This window comes from Paramormyrops kingsleyae, chromosome 10 (assembly GCF_048594095.1).
Source record: "Paramormyrops kingsleyae isolate MSU_618 chromosome 10, PKINGS_0.4, whole genome shotgun sequence".
Taxonomy (NCBI): domain Eukaryota; kingdom Metazoa; phylum Chordata; class Actinopteri; order Osteoglossiformes; family Mormyridae; genus Paramormyrops; species Paramormyrops kingsleyae.
In genome coordinates, this window is record NC_132806.1 from 7,335,001 (window position 1) to 7,351,462 (window position 16,462).

Sequence of the window (16,462 nt, forward strand, 5' to 3'; positions counted from 1 at the left end):
ACATCTTAGCTTTAATGTAAAAAGCAAGTTCCGTAAAAAAGTAGGAAATAATAGCTTGCATTTTTTGCAAACAAAATAAACCGTTTATGGTGATCACGTCTGTCTGGGTAAAATTGATCACTATAAGCGGATGATCATTATAATATTATAACCGATTTTTCTTTTACCTTATGTCTCAGGCAGATTACCATCTAATTTACATTTGTATATTTATTACATAAATATAAGGTAATAAAATGGACAGCGTCGCTATTTACTGAATTTTATTGACTCTAAAAATACAGTACAGATGTTTCAAATGTTTTTAAATTACAGCATTACATAAATTAAATTACTGTACTGTGTATATTTCAAATACACTATAATACAATCTAGTACTGTACATAAAATAGAGCTTACTGTTTTGCTACTGCGTCTTGTGGCTCGTTTTTGGCAGTTTATCATAAACTGATGAGTCTATATTCGTAAATGAGAGAAAAAGATTTTCTTTTTCCCCCATCATGTTTCCTGTGCATGCAGCATTAGCCTCAGGTATCTAGCCAGAAGCAGATATTTTTTACTTGCCTTGCTGTAAACTAATTACCATAATTAAAATTTCACACGTTATGTATAAAAAAGACCCTAAATGAACACTGTAAACAGACCACTTGATTACTATAAGCAAACTATTTAAACAGTATTTGTACAGGTATGATTCTGTCACAAGCTTTCTGATCCATACAAGTGGTTGATCACTATAACCTGGATCACAATAAGTGGTTTCCACTGCATTTTAAATATAGTGTTGAAACCAATTGGTGGTATTACCTTTGGTAGCTGAAACTTTTTTTTGGAGTGTTTACATTTGGCCTCTTTTTGTTCAGTGCCATCTTCACTAAAGCAACAGTGTCTAAACGATAGACAAGGTATTTTTCTTTGGTACAAGCTGCTCGCGTTGCTCAGTCGGCTCGGTGTTTGAGTTCTGCTCCATGTTGCTGTCATGTCACAGACTGGATGGGGTGGAGTCACGTGACAACACATGCCGTAGTATTTTAAGGGGACAGTACATGAAACACAGTGGGGAAGGTAATAATACTTAAACAAAAAAAAATCTTAACACAAAACAAACAAAAAAAAAAATGAAGTAACCGACATGGGCAAGATTATGTCGATTAGAGATTCTGAATAATGTTTTTGATTAATTTTCGATTAACTGCCTAGCCCTACCTATAGCCTAATTTTACAAAGCAACTTATTTTTTCCACTGACCTTTATACTTTCTCCAGTGTTATATTTAAAGAGCTAGTTATTTAAATTATGTACCTGCTATAACAGTAATTCTATTCAGCTAGGGTGTTTTTGCATAAATGACAAAACTGCGAGTGTCAAAATAATCCATACTTTAGGCGCTTTCTACTGCAGGAACTTTTTTTCCAGAACCAAGACGACTTCAATCGCATTCTCCATTTTTCCAACACAGAAATATTCACTCAAAAACTGAAATATTTTTGTCTAATATCATTGATGCTGGCAGCTAAACTTGCCAGCTCAGGTTATAACGCAGTTGACCCCACGGTTTGGTACAGAAGTAAACTGCAGATTGGCTATGCTGAGATCACGAGAAAAATAAGTCATGGTCTTGACATAAGACAAAAAAAGATAATGATGGATGTCCGTACAATGCAGAGTTGCAGTGAAAAGAAACAAAGCAGTTGCATGTTAAATGGTCCTTGGTTTAAGTTAGTGATGCTCCGATTGATCGGCCACCGATCATGATCGGCCGATATTGGCTAAAAATAGCTTGATCGGCGAACCCCAAAAGCGCCGATCAAAAAAGCCGATCACTTGACGTAAATTACTCGCGACTTTTTCACACGTGCATGCACGGCGCACAGGTAAACAGCAGCAGAGTGGAGCTTACTAGTGGCAACATGAGTTCTCCCGTCTGGAAGTTTTTCAAAGTGTCCGATAAAGACGTAAAGTTAGCCGTTTGCAATGTATGTCGTGATGAAATCCCTCGAGGTGGAAGCAAGCAATGGCATTTTAACACCACTAACATGATTAGGCATCTTAGAACACACCATACAACTGAATATGCCGAGTATGAGAAACTAAACCACTCTGCTCTCGGGGAACATTTCATGTGTTGACCCTGGAGGTGTCAGGCAACAGTGCTGACCAAAGTGTCACTGCCCCTCCTTCAGTGTGGGGCGCCAAGTGTCAAGAGCTTGATTCTTCAAGATCTTGACTGTAGCCTATTTCTACAGTTTTTTTTTCTTCTTCCCAATATAGTTAATTTAGAGCTAGTTTCATTTCTACAAATGGTGCAAACTCTGCTAGATTATAGATAAAAGATTCCCATTCCCCTGCCATTCTGTGATCGGCAGTGATCGGCAATCGGCAGATCATGATCTTGGTGATCGGTAATCGGTGATCGGCCCCAAAAATGCTGATCGGAGCATCTCTACTTTAAGTGTTCTTTCAGTTCTTTAAGTAAGAAATGTAAAGCAAAATTATACTTGCTCCCCTTTCTCTTGCAGATCCAAAAAATCTCGATCTTTGACTCAGAAACTAATACCATACAAAATGTAAGTTTTGTGATCTGTTGCACCCCTATTGCCAGTAGTTATTAGCAGAATAACGTTACATCATTTTTTTATTTTGTGGAAAACGAAAGATCAATCTGCTGGACAGATTTAAAAATGAATTATAAATATGTCACAGGTCGCATAAATAAAATATAAACAAAAGGATGCTTCCCATTTCTCAGACTGTATAATCAATCCCCCAATAACTAACAAATAAGTCACAAAATTACTTTGTTATCCTCTGTTGTTTTAGGGTAGTGGTATACTGAACTTTGGTGGGAAAGCGCTTTACTACTTCCACAAAATGACCTACCAGAATGCCAACGAGCCAACGCATTACCATCCATGATTCTTCAATAAACCCGTAGGCAAACAATAGTAAAAAAATGCAATTTATTTATTTGCTGTAAGGTACTTACCTTTTCAATAGGTAGGCGTAAACAGTACTATGGTAGCATGCTATGAAGAGATTACAGTTCAAATGAGCTAAAGAACTGATTAGGCCTCTTTGTTTTGAGAGAACGTGGATTGGATAAAATGAAATGTCTAATAGTCTTAGGTCAGAGGATCATTGGAAAACATGAAGCTTCCATCACATGTCAATCTCAATTCTCAATCGGTCTCTCTAGACCCTGGGGCCAGCAAAATTACCCCCAACATGCATTTCAAAGAAAGCACACTAGCCCGAGAAAAGGGGTTACAAAAGGTCCCCCTGGAACACAAGTTCTCCAGAATCCTTAAAGGCCTTGGAGCTAAAGTAACATATAGATGAACCTTGCAATAAACACATTCTGACTGAAATTACAGGTCTGCTTATACAGTATGAGTGTCAGTCACCCAACTTTGGTGATTCATTACATGTGCATCCAGAACAAATAAGCTTATTTACAACCCCTGGCAAAAAATATGGAATCACTACTCTTAGAGGATGTTCTGTCAGTTGTTTTACTTTGTAGTCCAAAAAAACAAATCACAGATATGACACAAAACTATTTTACCTTACAGCTGAACATTCTGGCTTTGTAAAACATACCTCCAAAAAATAAAATGACATTGGGGTTGCATGTCAGGTAAAGGACCAGGACAGTCATTACCTCCACAGTAAATGCACAGGTGTACGTTGAAATTTTAGACAATTTTCTAATTTCATCAACTGAAAGTAGGTTTGGTGATGAAGTCATTTTTCAGGATGATAATGCATCTTGCCACTGAGCACAGAGCGTTAAAACTTTTCTTCAAGAAAGGCATATCAACTCAATGACAGGGCCAACAAACAGTCCAGATGTCAATCCAATTGAAAATTTATGGTGGAAATTGAAAAAAATGGTACATGACAAGGCTCCATCCTGCAAAGCTGATCTGTCAACTGCTATACAGGAATGTTGGAACCTGATTGATTTAGAATATTGTTTTTCATTAGTGAAGTCCATGCCTCATAGAATTCAAGCTATCATAAAAGCCAGAGGAGGTGCAACAAAGTACTAGTACAAATTGTTCTTTTTTTGTTCTTGATTCCATAGTTTTTTTCCCCCCTCAACATTGAGTGATTCCATATTTTTTTTCCTCTACTTGATCTGGAAAAAAAAGATGTGCCATTAATTGCAACAATGTCATTTTATTTTTTGGAGGTATGTTTTACAAAGCCAGAATGTTCAGCTATTAGGTAAAATGGTTTTGTGTCATATCTGTGATTTCTTTTATGGACTACATAGGAAAACAAGTGACTGAACATCCTCCAAGAGTAGTGATTCCATATTTTTTACCATGGGGTGGTACCATCAACAAAGCTCTAAAAGCTGCAAATGAATCAAGATCAAATTAAATATTACACTGAAACGATGCTATAGCATCATGACAACAAGTAGAGTCAGAGACAAACAGCAGTCAATTAATCTTTTGATAAATTAAACAAGTACCAAAAAGAGGCAATATGAATTAAATAAGCAGACAAAAAATTAACAAATGCAATTTAAAAATTTAAAAACAATATTGCATAATGAGTAGGCAGTACAGTGGTTCATCAAACACTAAATGACTGAAGTATCATCCAATTCAATCAAAAATGAGCATTTCCACTAAGTATTGATACAATTCCATCTTAAAAACCATGGTTTCCAACCAAGTTCCCTGATGAAATTGTTACATTGATAATAGACTTAATTTAGCTTATCTTTCAGCCAAAAGAGGAGGTTGGGAACATCGTTTCATTGGGGCAAATTCAGAACAACCATCATCTGAAAAATCTGTTGTCAAAAAGCCAGATAAATATTCCTATTGGTACCTGATGTACAGTTTATTTTATTACAGTACTGTATGTGCTTTAATTACATTTTAATTCAACGTGACAATATTGGTCTAAAATAAGACTGCACTTTATGAAAAAAAATCACCTTTTGAATTTGTGGCTTTTAAAATCAATATAAATAGTGTTTTTATCAAGGACCTCAGTCACAAAGCACTCTACGAAGTCCTGAGTCTGGGATCCCCAGAGAATAAGCCAGATTTAACAGTTGCAGGGAAAAACTCCCTAGGAGGGAGGAACCAGACTCAAGCGGGATTCCAGTCTCCTCTGGGCAATACAAGTTTACATCATTTAAGGTAAAGTAAAATCAAGCAGATAGTGAGACAACACAGGTAGAGAGGCACATTATGGAGCAGGCAGGCAGGTGGTCAGGTAGGTAAGGTAACAGACAGCAAACAGGTAACAGAAACACAGGCAGGCTGGTGAGCAGTCAGGGATCTCCCTGGTTTCCGGGGGGGGGGGGGGGGGGTTCTCACTAGGTGGGTGGAGGAGATAAATGCATCAGCAAGTGTAGAACAGAAAGGCAACAATAGAAGACAGCAGCATGAGCATAATTAAAAAGCTTCAGCAGGCCTAGTTATCCCAGTGTCGGGGGGGCATGAGGAATCCCTGAACACCAGCACTCCAACGACACAAGGCTGCATGCAAAACAAGAGTGTTAGCACACAGTACAGTTCATCCAAAAAAAAAATCAATGACACTGATCATCACTTAGGTTTATAGTGTATGGTGACAGGTTATGTTGGGGTGACTGACCAACCTATGTTGAGAGTGAGACTGAATCCCACGTATTTGCTGAAAGATTATTCCATCGCTTTACATCAGGGGTCTCAAACTCCAGTGCTGGAGGGCCGGAACCCTACACAGTTTTTGGTTCACCCTCATTTAACACACCTGATTCAACTCCTTGTGCTAATTACCACACAGCTCTTGAGCTGAATCATTTGTGGTGGAAGGGGGAAAGAACGAAGATACACAGGGCTCCGGCCCTCCAGGACTGGAGTGTGAGACCCCAGCTTTAGAGCTATGTAGCCCAACGCAGCCCGTTTTCTGCCCTCTGTGCCTTAATTGCCCCTCAGGGACAAATAAAGTTTTTTGAATTGAATTGAATTCTACTCTGGGAACTAACAGATACCCTTTGAGAGTAAAGGAAACGAGAGGGGTTGCATGAACTAAGATATTGCACAAGAACTCTGGGGCAAGGCCATTCAGAGTTCTTTAGGTTAGTAATAGTAGCTGGTGGGAAAAAAAATCAATACAAAATATAAATGAAAGCCAATGTAGCTATGACAAAACAGGACTAATAAGATAAAACTACTTAAAACTCCAGCTGCAGCATTCTGCGCAAGCAGAAAATAGTGTACACAATTTGATCCAATGCTACCACCATGCCTATTACAAGTTGGAGGAAACCCTTAGCTAATGTGGCCTTCTGCCTCTGGCATACATTTATTTTAATGAATATAGTCAACTCAGTGTAGACTGACACAGAACCTGCATGCACCCCTTTCCTCCAAGACCAGCAAGTCACTTCTTTCCCATCTGTTGTCCTCTGAGGAGAAACCGGCTTTTTCAGCATTGAATTCAATAACAGAAAGGAACGATGAGGATGTATCATAAACAGAAAAAGCAGAAGTGCAAGAGAACTGGAAAAAAAAAACCCACATCCGCCATGTTAAAGAGAAGCAATTGACGGGGGAAACAGATTGCTGCACACCATCAGCAAGGTGGACATACTGTAATCACACAAGTCTACAAAGAACATTTTCTGACACCAGCATCCTCTCACAGCAATAGACATAAAAGAGAAACATGTGGAATAAAGCCTAAAAATGTATTTAAAAACGAATGTAAACAGAATCAATACAAAAATGTTTAACAGACTGAAAGAATATTATCTGGAAGTTTGCACAATATTCCATGAACTAAATAATGAGCACCATAAAAAATGTGCATTCTGGACTATGCCTGCACATGGGTGATGTTAATATCTAGGTTGCACGTTATGCACAAGCAAATGACACATTGCAAAGACACCAATGTATAATAATTGGGTGGTACCTAATTATTTATACCATCACACCATCCCAGTGTCATACGACAGAATATGGTACTTTGGCAGCATTTTCGAAAGCAATGCTATTCCCAAAAACTTGGCAATAACCCACCCAACCTCCCTGGTATTCAAAATACTGCAATATACCATATTACTGTAATACCTCCCAAGCCAAGTTGGGCTCATTAATATATTTTGCTAAGACATGTTACTCTGTCCTTTTTAAGAGTGTCTAGTATATGTTAAAATCAGTCAAAAGTTTGCCACTATTGCAGTTGCATGAGCTCTGCATGCACTCTCCAAGTCAATCATAATCATTTCTGTCTTTGCTGATTCACTCATAGACAGTGTGGTGCATTTGTGAGAAATATAGCAAAAACGAGCAAGAAGGAGAAAATAACTGGTTACCAAAAGGCATTTGCCTTTGGCTGTATGAAAATATTTACCAAAAGCAAGTGATCTGTCAACACTGCTTTGTGTTGGCACAACTCACTGAAACACCACAAACTTATTTCACAGACTCTATTGGTAGATAATAGCAAGTTTAATTTGGACTATAGTTTACATTGAGTAAGTTATCAACTCCTTTCCTGCTTTATGAATATTACAAAAATAAAAAATTAAATCACACTGTGGTATTTGAAATTTTTCAATTTCATAAATCTATAAATCTGAATCATGGGAGGAATCCAAAATTCCCAGAGGAAACCCAAGCAAAAATGTGAAGAAGTCCGCATTAAAGCCAAAGGTGAGAAATGAATCCACAACCATGAGCCAGTCATCTAATTATACTATGCATCCATGTTAAAAATGCGTATTATGTACAGAGTTACATTGTAACAAGACAGGAGCAAGCCAGAGTAGCCAGCAGAAAACTGTGGAGAATGTGTAAAATGCACACACAGAGAACCCTGGGATAGATAATAATAATAAATATTATTATTAATAAAATAATGTACCACACAGGCATCAACATCACATTATCTTGGCATCAAATTCAAGCATTGGATTTGGCATCAAAATGACCTTTTCTATTCAGCTGAGCATTTTAATTTGTTAGCATCTGAGAGTTAGATTTGTTAGTCAGCAATTTTCAAGATCTGGGCACAAGGTATAAAGACTGTATTAGCACAGCATGGCCAGCATCAGACAGTTTATACTGGAGGCACTTGAGCAGGACAAAGACAAATGGGGCCACGAGAACAAGATGTTTAATAGATGGCAATGATAATAAAGCCTAAAAGCTAAAGGGCCTATTTGACCAAACCCTCCTTATTCCCCTGCTACCCCTCCCTCTGCTTCTCCCACTCAGAACAAGAAGCCGTTGTCTCTTAAGGCCTTGGGGGGTCACAAGAGTGTGCGGATACAACAATTATTTATATCACATCCTTTCTCCCAGCAGCAACAACTACTAGCTGTACTACTGTAATATGGCAGCTTGCCTCTTAGATAATCCTCTCGGGGACTGAAAGCTTTAATCATTTAGTGGATACTCATGGTTTCTACAGTGTTTTTGCTTGAGAGGGGACAAAGCAGTACCAGTGCTGGAAGTGCGTCCACCCAGAGGGAGACGTGAACCCCTGACCTTCCAGGTGTAAAGCTACTCCACATGAAAGACCACAGAAGGACTAATTTCCCCTAAACACATGCATGCAAACTCCACCTCTCATTGGCCTGAAGTAAAATATACTGCTTGAATTAAATATTTAACACAGACACTCAAGGAACAGCTGTATGATATATAAATATCCTCAGACACACCTTAAATGTTTAAAATAGCAACACCATCAGGAATGTCTTTCTGCTTGTGCATTGAGCGTTGGTAAGGGATACCAAAAATTAAATTATGAATTAAGGAATTAAGGTTCCATGACCCAAATACCTAAAGCATTCTATAACCATTCATTTTAGCCGATCTGGTAAACAAAACAAAAAAAATCACCATACATCTGAGTATATGCTCTCTCTGTCTCAGGGAAATTACGTTGAAAAAAGTTGCCAACATATACTGGCTCAGCATACGAAAAAATGCGTTACAGTGCAACGAGGCGGGGGCGTTGTAGGTTACCTTATAATAAGGTTAAAATAACACACTGTTGAACGGGGAATATTCGCCGTTTAGGACATCACATGGTGAAGTTCATTGTTAGACTGAAATCCAGATAACTGTGAGCACTGAAAAGCTATAAAGTTGAAAATTAACAGTCAGTGAAGCGCTATTTAAATACGTTGACTTAATATACTATACTAATTGACAAACAAACATTTTGGAACAGAAAACCGCTATCCCAGCATTTCCTCTAAGCCGCTGATTACTATAAAAACTGGTTATAAATTATCCTAAGTTATCTTTTGGAGAGCAAAACGGAAGCAGACGGCCACGATCATACACTACACGACTGTATGAGAGGGATCGCCAGCTCTACCCACTTCATCAAACCGCATCAGCTCAATTGAATAAAAGCACAACCAACTACTGCCCACCACCCCAGCCCCATCACCTAGCAGGCAATTAATACCGAAATCCAAATGTACCTCGAAAATAAATTGCACGTAACAAGAACAAAGAAAATAGTCTCATAAAAGCGACTGCTGAATAGTAGGTTCGCCTCCATTAGACATCCTGCTACATGCACCGCGTATCGCACAAGAAGCGAGTGCGCAACTCCGAACTTCAGCTAACAGCAAGGTGCGGTCCGGAGCTTCAGTACAGTGGTCCACTCGGACCAAACTGTATCCATGAGTGTGAGATGTGAGCGGATTTAACAGACTAACCGCCACTCTTCCAGTAAATTCGTCGATTAGGACAGAGAAGGTCAGAAAACGCAGGATATTACACAATATAACAAAGGAAATAAGGAAAATACGATACAACCTACTAAACTAAAAACCTAGACACGACGTCTCATTTTTCGGTGAGGTGACACGGCGCTCACCTGCATGAGTGATATCGGATAAGTCGTGGTTCTTGGCGGTTCGGGGAAACTCCTTCAGTTTGCGGTTAGACAGGTTGAGAACCCCGCTCGAGGCGGCCTCCTCGAGCGCTTTCTCCACGCTCCGGCTGGCCGCTATAGTCGCCGGTAGCTGGGAACCATCCCCAGCAGCCATTAAATATAAATATTCCTCCTATATTATCTTTTTCGACGTGTATTTCCTTCCTCGGACCTCCCTGCTTCTTTTCCCGTGGCGTCCAAAGCATACGGAACTGTAGTAACCAGATTCGAAAACTGAGGAAGATAACTGCCTCAGAAGTTTTCTTTCTGTAGAATTACACCTCCCCACCGCGAGCGACTATTGACTGTCAATCTTAAGCAAGGAAACCACCGCGAAAGCTTAAAGGGGGAGTGGTGATGAAGTGAGGAGCTTTGATTGACGTTTAAAATGCCGAAACAATACGCGAGGGGGCGTGGCTAGAATGCCCTTCCTATAAGAAGGGCGGTTCTTTTGACTCATTTCTCAAATGCTCTTCAGGTGATGGACAGATTCTCGCACCAGTCAAAGGCAGGGGGAGGGATCCGAGAAAGGCACTGGAAATGTTATGAAACTGGGTATACTTTAAGGAAAATTATCTATTGTAAGTACGACATCTTTTTGCAAAATGTAACTTTCAGAAACGGTACATTATCATTAAACACTGAAAATATTAAAGATATCCAAAATTTCCAGTATGATTTTCATATATTCATTTACCTTTCTTGACTACATCCATCCTGCTTTTTCGGTCACCGTAAGTCACACTAGTTAAGACAATCTGAGCACTACGTGCATTTGGTTTGTTACAGTTGTAGTGATCCTGCTGTCTCTTGTTTCTGTGTATACATGCGGGTTTTATGTGGGTTTTGGAGGATCACTATTAATCAAATCTTCCAACTCCAAATGTGTGCTGTGTGCTTATCATTGTCTTTATCTGGGCATGCCAGACGAGAGTGTTCGCCATGAGATTGGTACAGGAATACTTGTAATTGTGTTTATTGCCTCTGCAGCTTTCCCATTTTCCCTTTTTTCCCTATTTATATTTTTCTTATTTCTACCACGAGATACCCAGTTCCGATTTGGTTCATCTTTATCCTTTTAGCCCCCTTATCTCATCTACCCATCTGTCAATGTCTTGGTGATTCAGCAGCACAGCTGGCTTTGCAGCCATGGAGACGAACAACATGTACTTTTTACTCATGTTGCTCACCCACACAATGACATCCACACTACAATGTGCATATAATAAATCATCGAATTCTTTATGAAATGTATAGGACTAGAGACTCCTGCACACATATACATACATATGTACACATACTCATATTAAATAACATTTACATGAATTAATAAAAATTAATTTTCTATAATGACAGCCAAAATTAACCAATTAACTCCACTATTTCAAAAGAAAACGCTCCATTAATTGCTATCTGGATTGACAAATGTGATTTTCATAGCTGAAATTGACTTTTATCTACTTTGTTTTGTCCACAAAGAATGAAAATGACTTGAACTGGAGAGAGAGGGAGAAGGGTGAACAGCGGGAGCGTGAGAAACAGTGAGGTCAGGCCGGCAATATGGAGCTCACTGGACAATGAGCGAGAAAGGGGAGGGGATGGAGGGAGGTCGTATGGGGTCAAGAAAGAGGAAGAGAGAGAGTAATATCGGGAGGCACAGAGAAATACTGAAAACTGCCATTCAGCAAACAAAAAAGATCACAGCTGCAGTATTAATGATCTGGGTCAGTTTGAAGAATTGAAATTATCACAATTGTGTGAAATCTACATATTTACACTCGGCACACTTGGGTAGTAAATAATAAAAGCAGGCTAAAATGTTCAGAAAATCATCACAATTCAGCACAAATGCACAGTTTATAGTCATAAAACTATTTTAGGCTACAAGGGAAATAATTTTGGAAGTCTTTGTTGTAGCTTTCGGTAGTAGGTCATGCTTTATAAATGTTCTCCTTGAATTATATGAAATGCTTTTTTGTGGGGCCTTACAAAAAGTGCTACATTGCAGTACTGTTGTTGGGGGTATTTACATAGTCATTGTTTTTTTTTTAAATTATGAATCTTCTTTTATTTTACAGTTTATTCTACAGTTATTGGTAGCCTGAATATTTTACTGTAGCAAGAATTCAAGTTTGCTAAGTTGTAACACCATGGCCTAGTCCTGTAACTAACCATTTAAAACTAAATGTGATTGGTTAAATGTGATTGGTAAATTAATTGATTAAGAAATTAGAATTTTTCCTGAGAATAAACATGACATTAGATCATTTATAGTATAGTATAGTCTACCCTAAATTTAAATTTATTCTAAAACAGATAAAGAAGATGGTTGTTGAAAATATATATAATTATATAAATAATAAAGAAATCCAAGAGAAGAGGGCTGAGAAGATAAGAGGTTAAAGGAAAGAAGGAGAAAGGGAGAGAAAGAGACTGAAATAGAGGAGAGACACACAGCACTCAAGTACTGACAGATGAGAATTCCTAAGAACGCAGGGAATGCAATGGGATGTAACTAACCCACAACCGGCTGCAGGAGAGAGAGTGAGACTGAGGGAGAGAGAGGGATAGATAGATATATAGATAGATAGATACATTTTTTCACTTGACTGTTTCTATTTGATGTTTGTTTGTGAAGTAATAATGAATGAAAAGATGCCAAGTGAAATAAACCTATTGAATTGAATTGAATAGGAAGGAAAAAAAAGAAAGTTTATTTTTTTCTTTCTAAGGGACAAAAGAACAAGTGAGAGTAAAGCAGGGAGCCCAAAAGAAGCTCTAAATCACAGTATATTATAAGTGTATTAGACTCATCAGTAATGGTGAGAGACTGCATGCAGATGAGAGCAGCTGGCCCTCTGGTGGCCTTGTAACAGCCTGGAACTGAATATACTAAAAACTGTGGAGATTACAAGGACTTCAAGAAGAGCCCCCCAACACTGCCCTGCCTCCCCATGCTCAATAGCACTGTGTCTGTTGTGGAAACCTTCTCGTATTCAGGATCTGCAATCCCCCAGGACCTGAAATGGGAGACCATCTCCATCACAAGGCCCAGCAGAGGATGTACTTCCTGTGCCAGCTGAGGAAGTTCAACCTGCCACTGGAGCTACTGATCTGCATCTACACAGCAATTATCAAATCTGTTCTCAGCTCGTCCATCACAGCCTGGTTCAAATCAAGCACTAAGAAATATATGAACAGGCTACAACAAATAGTCAAGTGTGCAGAAAAGATCATGGGTGTTGACCCGCCCACCCTCCAGGATCTAAACTCATACCGAGTCAGGATACGGGCAGGGAAATTGATCACAGACCCCCACACCCAGCTCACAACCTTTTTGAACTTCTCCCCTCTGGTAGGCGCTATAGATCATTATGTGCCAAAACAGACGGACACAAGGACAGTTTCTTCCCACAATCCATCACTCGTATGAACAGCTGACCCAGCTGCCTCGGATTAGATGTACAGTTCCCCCCCCCCCCCAATCCCCTTAATAAGCAAAACCTCATTGCTGTAGAGAACTCACTGTACTTTTATTGTTTTGTGCATACTGTATTTATAACAGCAGTCCTTGCCTGTCATGCACTCCTGCACTTTCTGTTCATTTACCAGTAACACAATCCACATTATATATATTAACTGGACTGTATTTGACCATTGTCTTGTCTTGTCTTGAATGTATCTGCTGTATGTATGAGAGCTACTGACAACCAGGGACAAATTCCCTGTATGTGCAAACATGCTTGGCCAAATAAACCTGATTCTGATTCGGAATCCACAGCATATTTGTTATCCTATGAAAAAAACGTTCCTAAGCTTTGTATTATCATAATGTATAAATACCTTTCAGATTTGAAAATGAGTGAGTCATGTGCGGTTCATTAACGCCTTATTGGAAGGATTAAAGGTGTGCAAATAAAATAACGCACATACCTTCAGTGGAGACTTCATTTGGTACTGGGTAGGACCCAATTTTGCCTCCAGAACCACTTCAAGGGTAGATGAGTTGCGTGTTCAGAGAAACCTTTCTGCACATTGCTGTTCTGTTTGCACTTCTGGCCTTCCTGTTAGCTTTGGTGAATCAGGGCATTCTCTGGTTACTGGAACCACCACGTATGGCACATTCTTTGTTGCTTAGATCAGGCATCTTAGCAATTCTAATGGTTAGTCAAATTTTGAGTGAACCTTTTTCTGCATGTAATCAGTTGCAGCCAAATGATTTGCTATTTAGAGGAGCGGCTTGTTTGTAGTAGCAAGCAGGTGTACCTGAGAGGACACAGAGAGTAATAACAAAATAAAGTATAAAAAGAATGGAATGTACAGAGGTTATGTATTATTAACACTGGAAAAATAGAAAAACCTCTCAATCTATCTCAGTCTTCAAACTAGACTAGGCTTTAGCTGGATTTAAGTGATAAAAAGAAAAACCTTCAATTGAAAATAATGCTTATAATGCTTGAGCAAAAGCGCCACCTAGTGTAACTTTTTCATAGTAATTCAACTGTTTTAAGGCATACAAACACAAATGATATTTCAAGATTTTCTCTGTTGTTTGTATATTTCGCATCAGTAAGAGGCCAGCAAGGCCACTAAAATATTAGTAATATTCTTGCTGCTTCTTTCCTCAACTGGAATTAAAAAGATATTGAATAATTAACAGACAACTGAAAGCCTTTAAAAAGAGAATATAATTAACTGTTAGGCTATAATAGATATTTTATTTATCCTGTTAATAAATTTAAGGAATGCTATCAGGTTGTATATCTTAATGCTAACTTCCTTGTGGATATCTTTAGTTTGTGCTGCTAGTTTGATTTAGGTTTGGGTTACACTGAGATGTATAGCTTTATAAAAATGCTAGACCTTGTTGGAAGCAAGAGATTATAAAAAACTGCTTTTAATCTTTACATTCTTTTTGCTGAGGGGAGTAAAATTCTTGATAAACATTTTACACATTTTAAGTTTCACAGAAAGACACACAATAGCCAAGGTCAAATTCCTCTCCAAGGTTGCACTCTCTGAGACTTTGCTCCGGTCTAATCGAACCACCGCCTTCAGCAGTTTGGGACCTTGAACATTTTTCAGGGATTACGTCTACAGCACTTAACAAACTCCTGAGTTGATGTCTGTATTTCAGCTGTATTTGGTTTATTTTTATCTGATTATTGACATTGTTTGATATATTGGCTCTTCCATGCCCCATGTGACCTGCTTACTCTTGTTGAGACTGGTACTATGGTAGTACTCTCCTTAATTAGTCTACCAGCAGCCAATCAAAATCAAAAAGTCAAAGAAAAAAGTCAAAGTTTATTCTTCTCTCAGGTCTATGATGCATGGGTCGTATACAGGGATGAAATACACAGGGATGAAATATTTTTCCTCAGTACTCATATGAACATAAGACATTTGACAGTGAGCATTAGACATTAGAAAAAAATTACAGTTAAAAACCTGATTAGGTCTGAAAAATGGGTAATGGAACTGAATGAGCAGATGGGATAAATAGATAAAATACATTTTAGGTTCTGTGTTATCCAGTCCAGTGCAGTGAGGGGGAACATTAATTCTTTTAGGAGATCCAGTCTTACACTGCCTGGGGGAAAAACTGTTTTTAAGCCTCCCTGTCCTGGCTTTGAGGCTGCAGGACCTCCTATCAGAAGGCAGTAGGGCAAAGAGGTAAAGAGAGGGATGGGATTTGTTCCTGATCATGCCAGTATCCCTCTGGATGCAGCACCAATGGATGATGACCAACAGAGAAAGCAGAGTGGCCCCAGTAATCTTCGCTGCTGTTTTAATGACCTTGTAGAGGCACTGGTTTTCTTAGGCAATGCAGGACCCAAAAACAGGCCGTGACACAGGTTGTGAGGACACTCTCAATTATGCCTCTGAAGAAGATGGACAGAATGGGAGGTGGCAGTCTCGACTCTCTCAAGCACTGTAGTGAATTTATTGCTGGTTCTGTTCTCCCCAGGTCCTCCTGAAGTCCACAATCATTTCCTTCATCTTGTTGACGTTGAGCAGCAGATTGTGGGCCTTGCAGCACTCCTCCAGCTCTCTCACTGCCTGTCTGCATGCAGACTCATCACCAACACTTATGAGCCCAATCATGGAGGTGTCGTCTGCACACTGTGACGTGGGGAGAGGTGGTCTCGGCGGAGCAGTGGGAAGATTAGGGCACTGAGGCAGCAGCCTTGGGGAGTTCCTGTGCTCAGTCTGAAGGAAGTGGAAGTGCTGTCTTCTCCTTGGCAGACCGTCCAGGATCCAGTGGCACAGTGAGGTTTTCTGGCGTAACTAGGACAGCTTTTGGGTAAGTTGTTGTGGAATTACTGTTTTGAATACATAAGGGTCTGTATTGTCCAGGTGCGTCACTCTGGTGTGTAAGGCCAAGGTTACGGTGTCCCCTGTAGACCTGTTGGGGCAGTATGCAAATCAAGGGAGGTCAGCAGGTTTGCTTTAATATTTCCCATGACCAGCCAGTCAAAGTGCTTCATTATGACAGAGGTGAGAGCTACGAGTTGATACTTTTTAAGTGTTGAAGCAGATG

At 39.3% G+C, this 16,462-nt stretch overlaps 1 protein-coding gene across 4 annotated transcripts in view; it reads right to left on the bottom strand.

Annotated features, from left to right (window-relative positions):
* Positions 1-10,243, bottom strand: part of lrch4 (leucine-rich repeats and calponin homology (CH) domain containing 4) — a 40,801-nt gene extending 30,558 nt beyond the window's left edge. For all 4 annotated transcript variants that reach the window (XR_002836223.2, XM_023795729.2, XM_023795727.2 and 1 more), the window contains exon 1: positions 9,862-10,243. Coding sequence is in view for 3 of the 4 variants with exons in the window: in XM_023795729.2 (XP_023651497.2) it covers positions 9,862-10,033 (172 nt within the window). In the remaining variant the exon portion in view is untranslated. The remainder of the gene's footprint in view (positions 1-9,861) is intronic.
* Between the last annotated feature and the right edge of the window lie 6,219 nt (positions 10,244-16,462).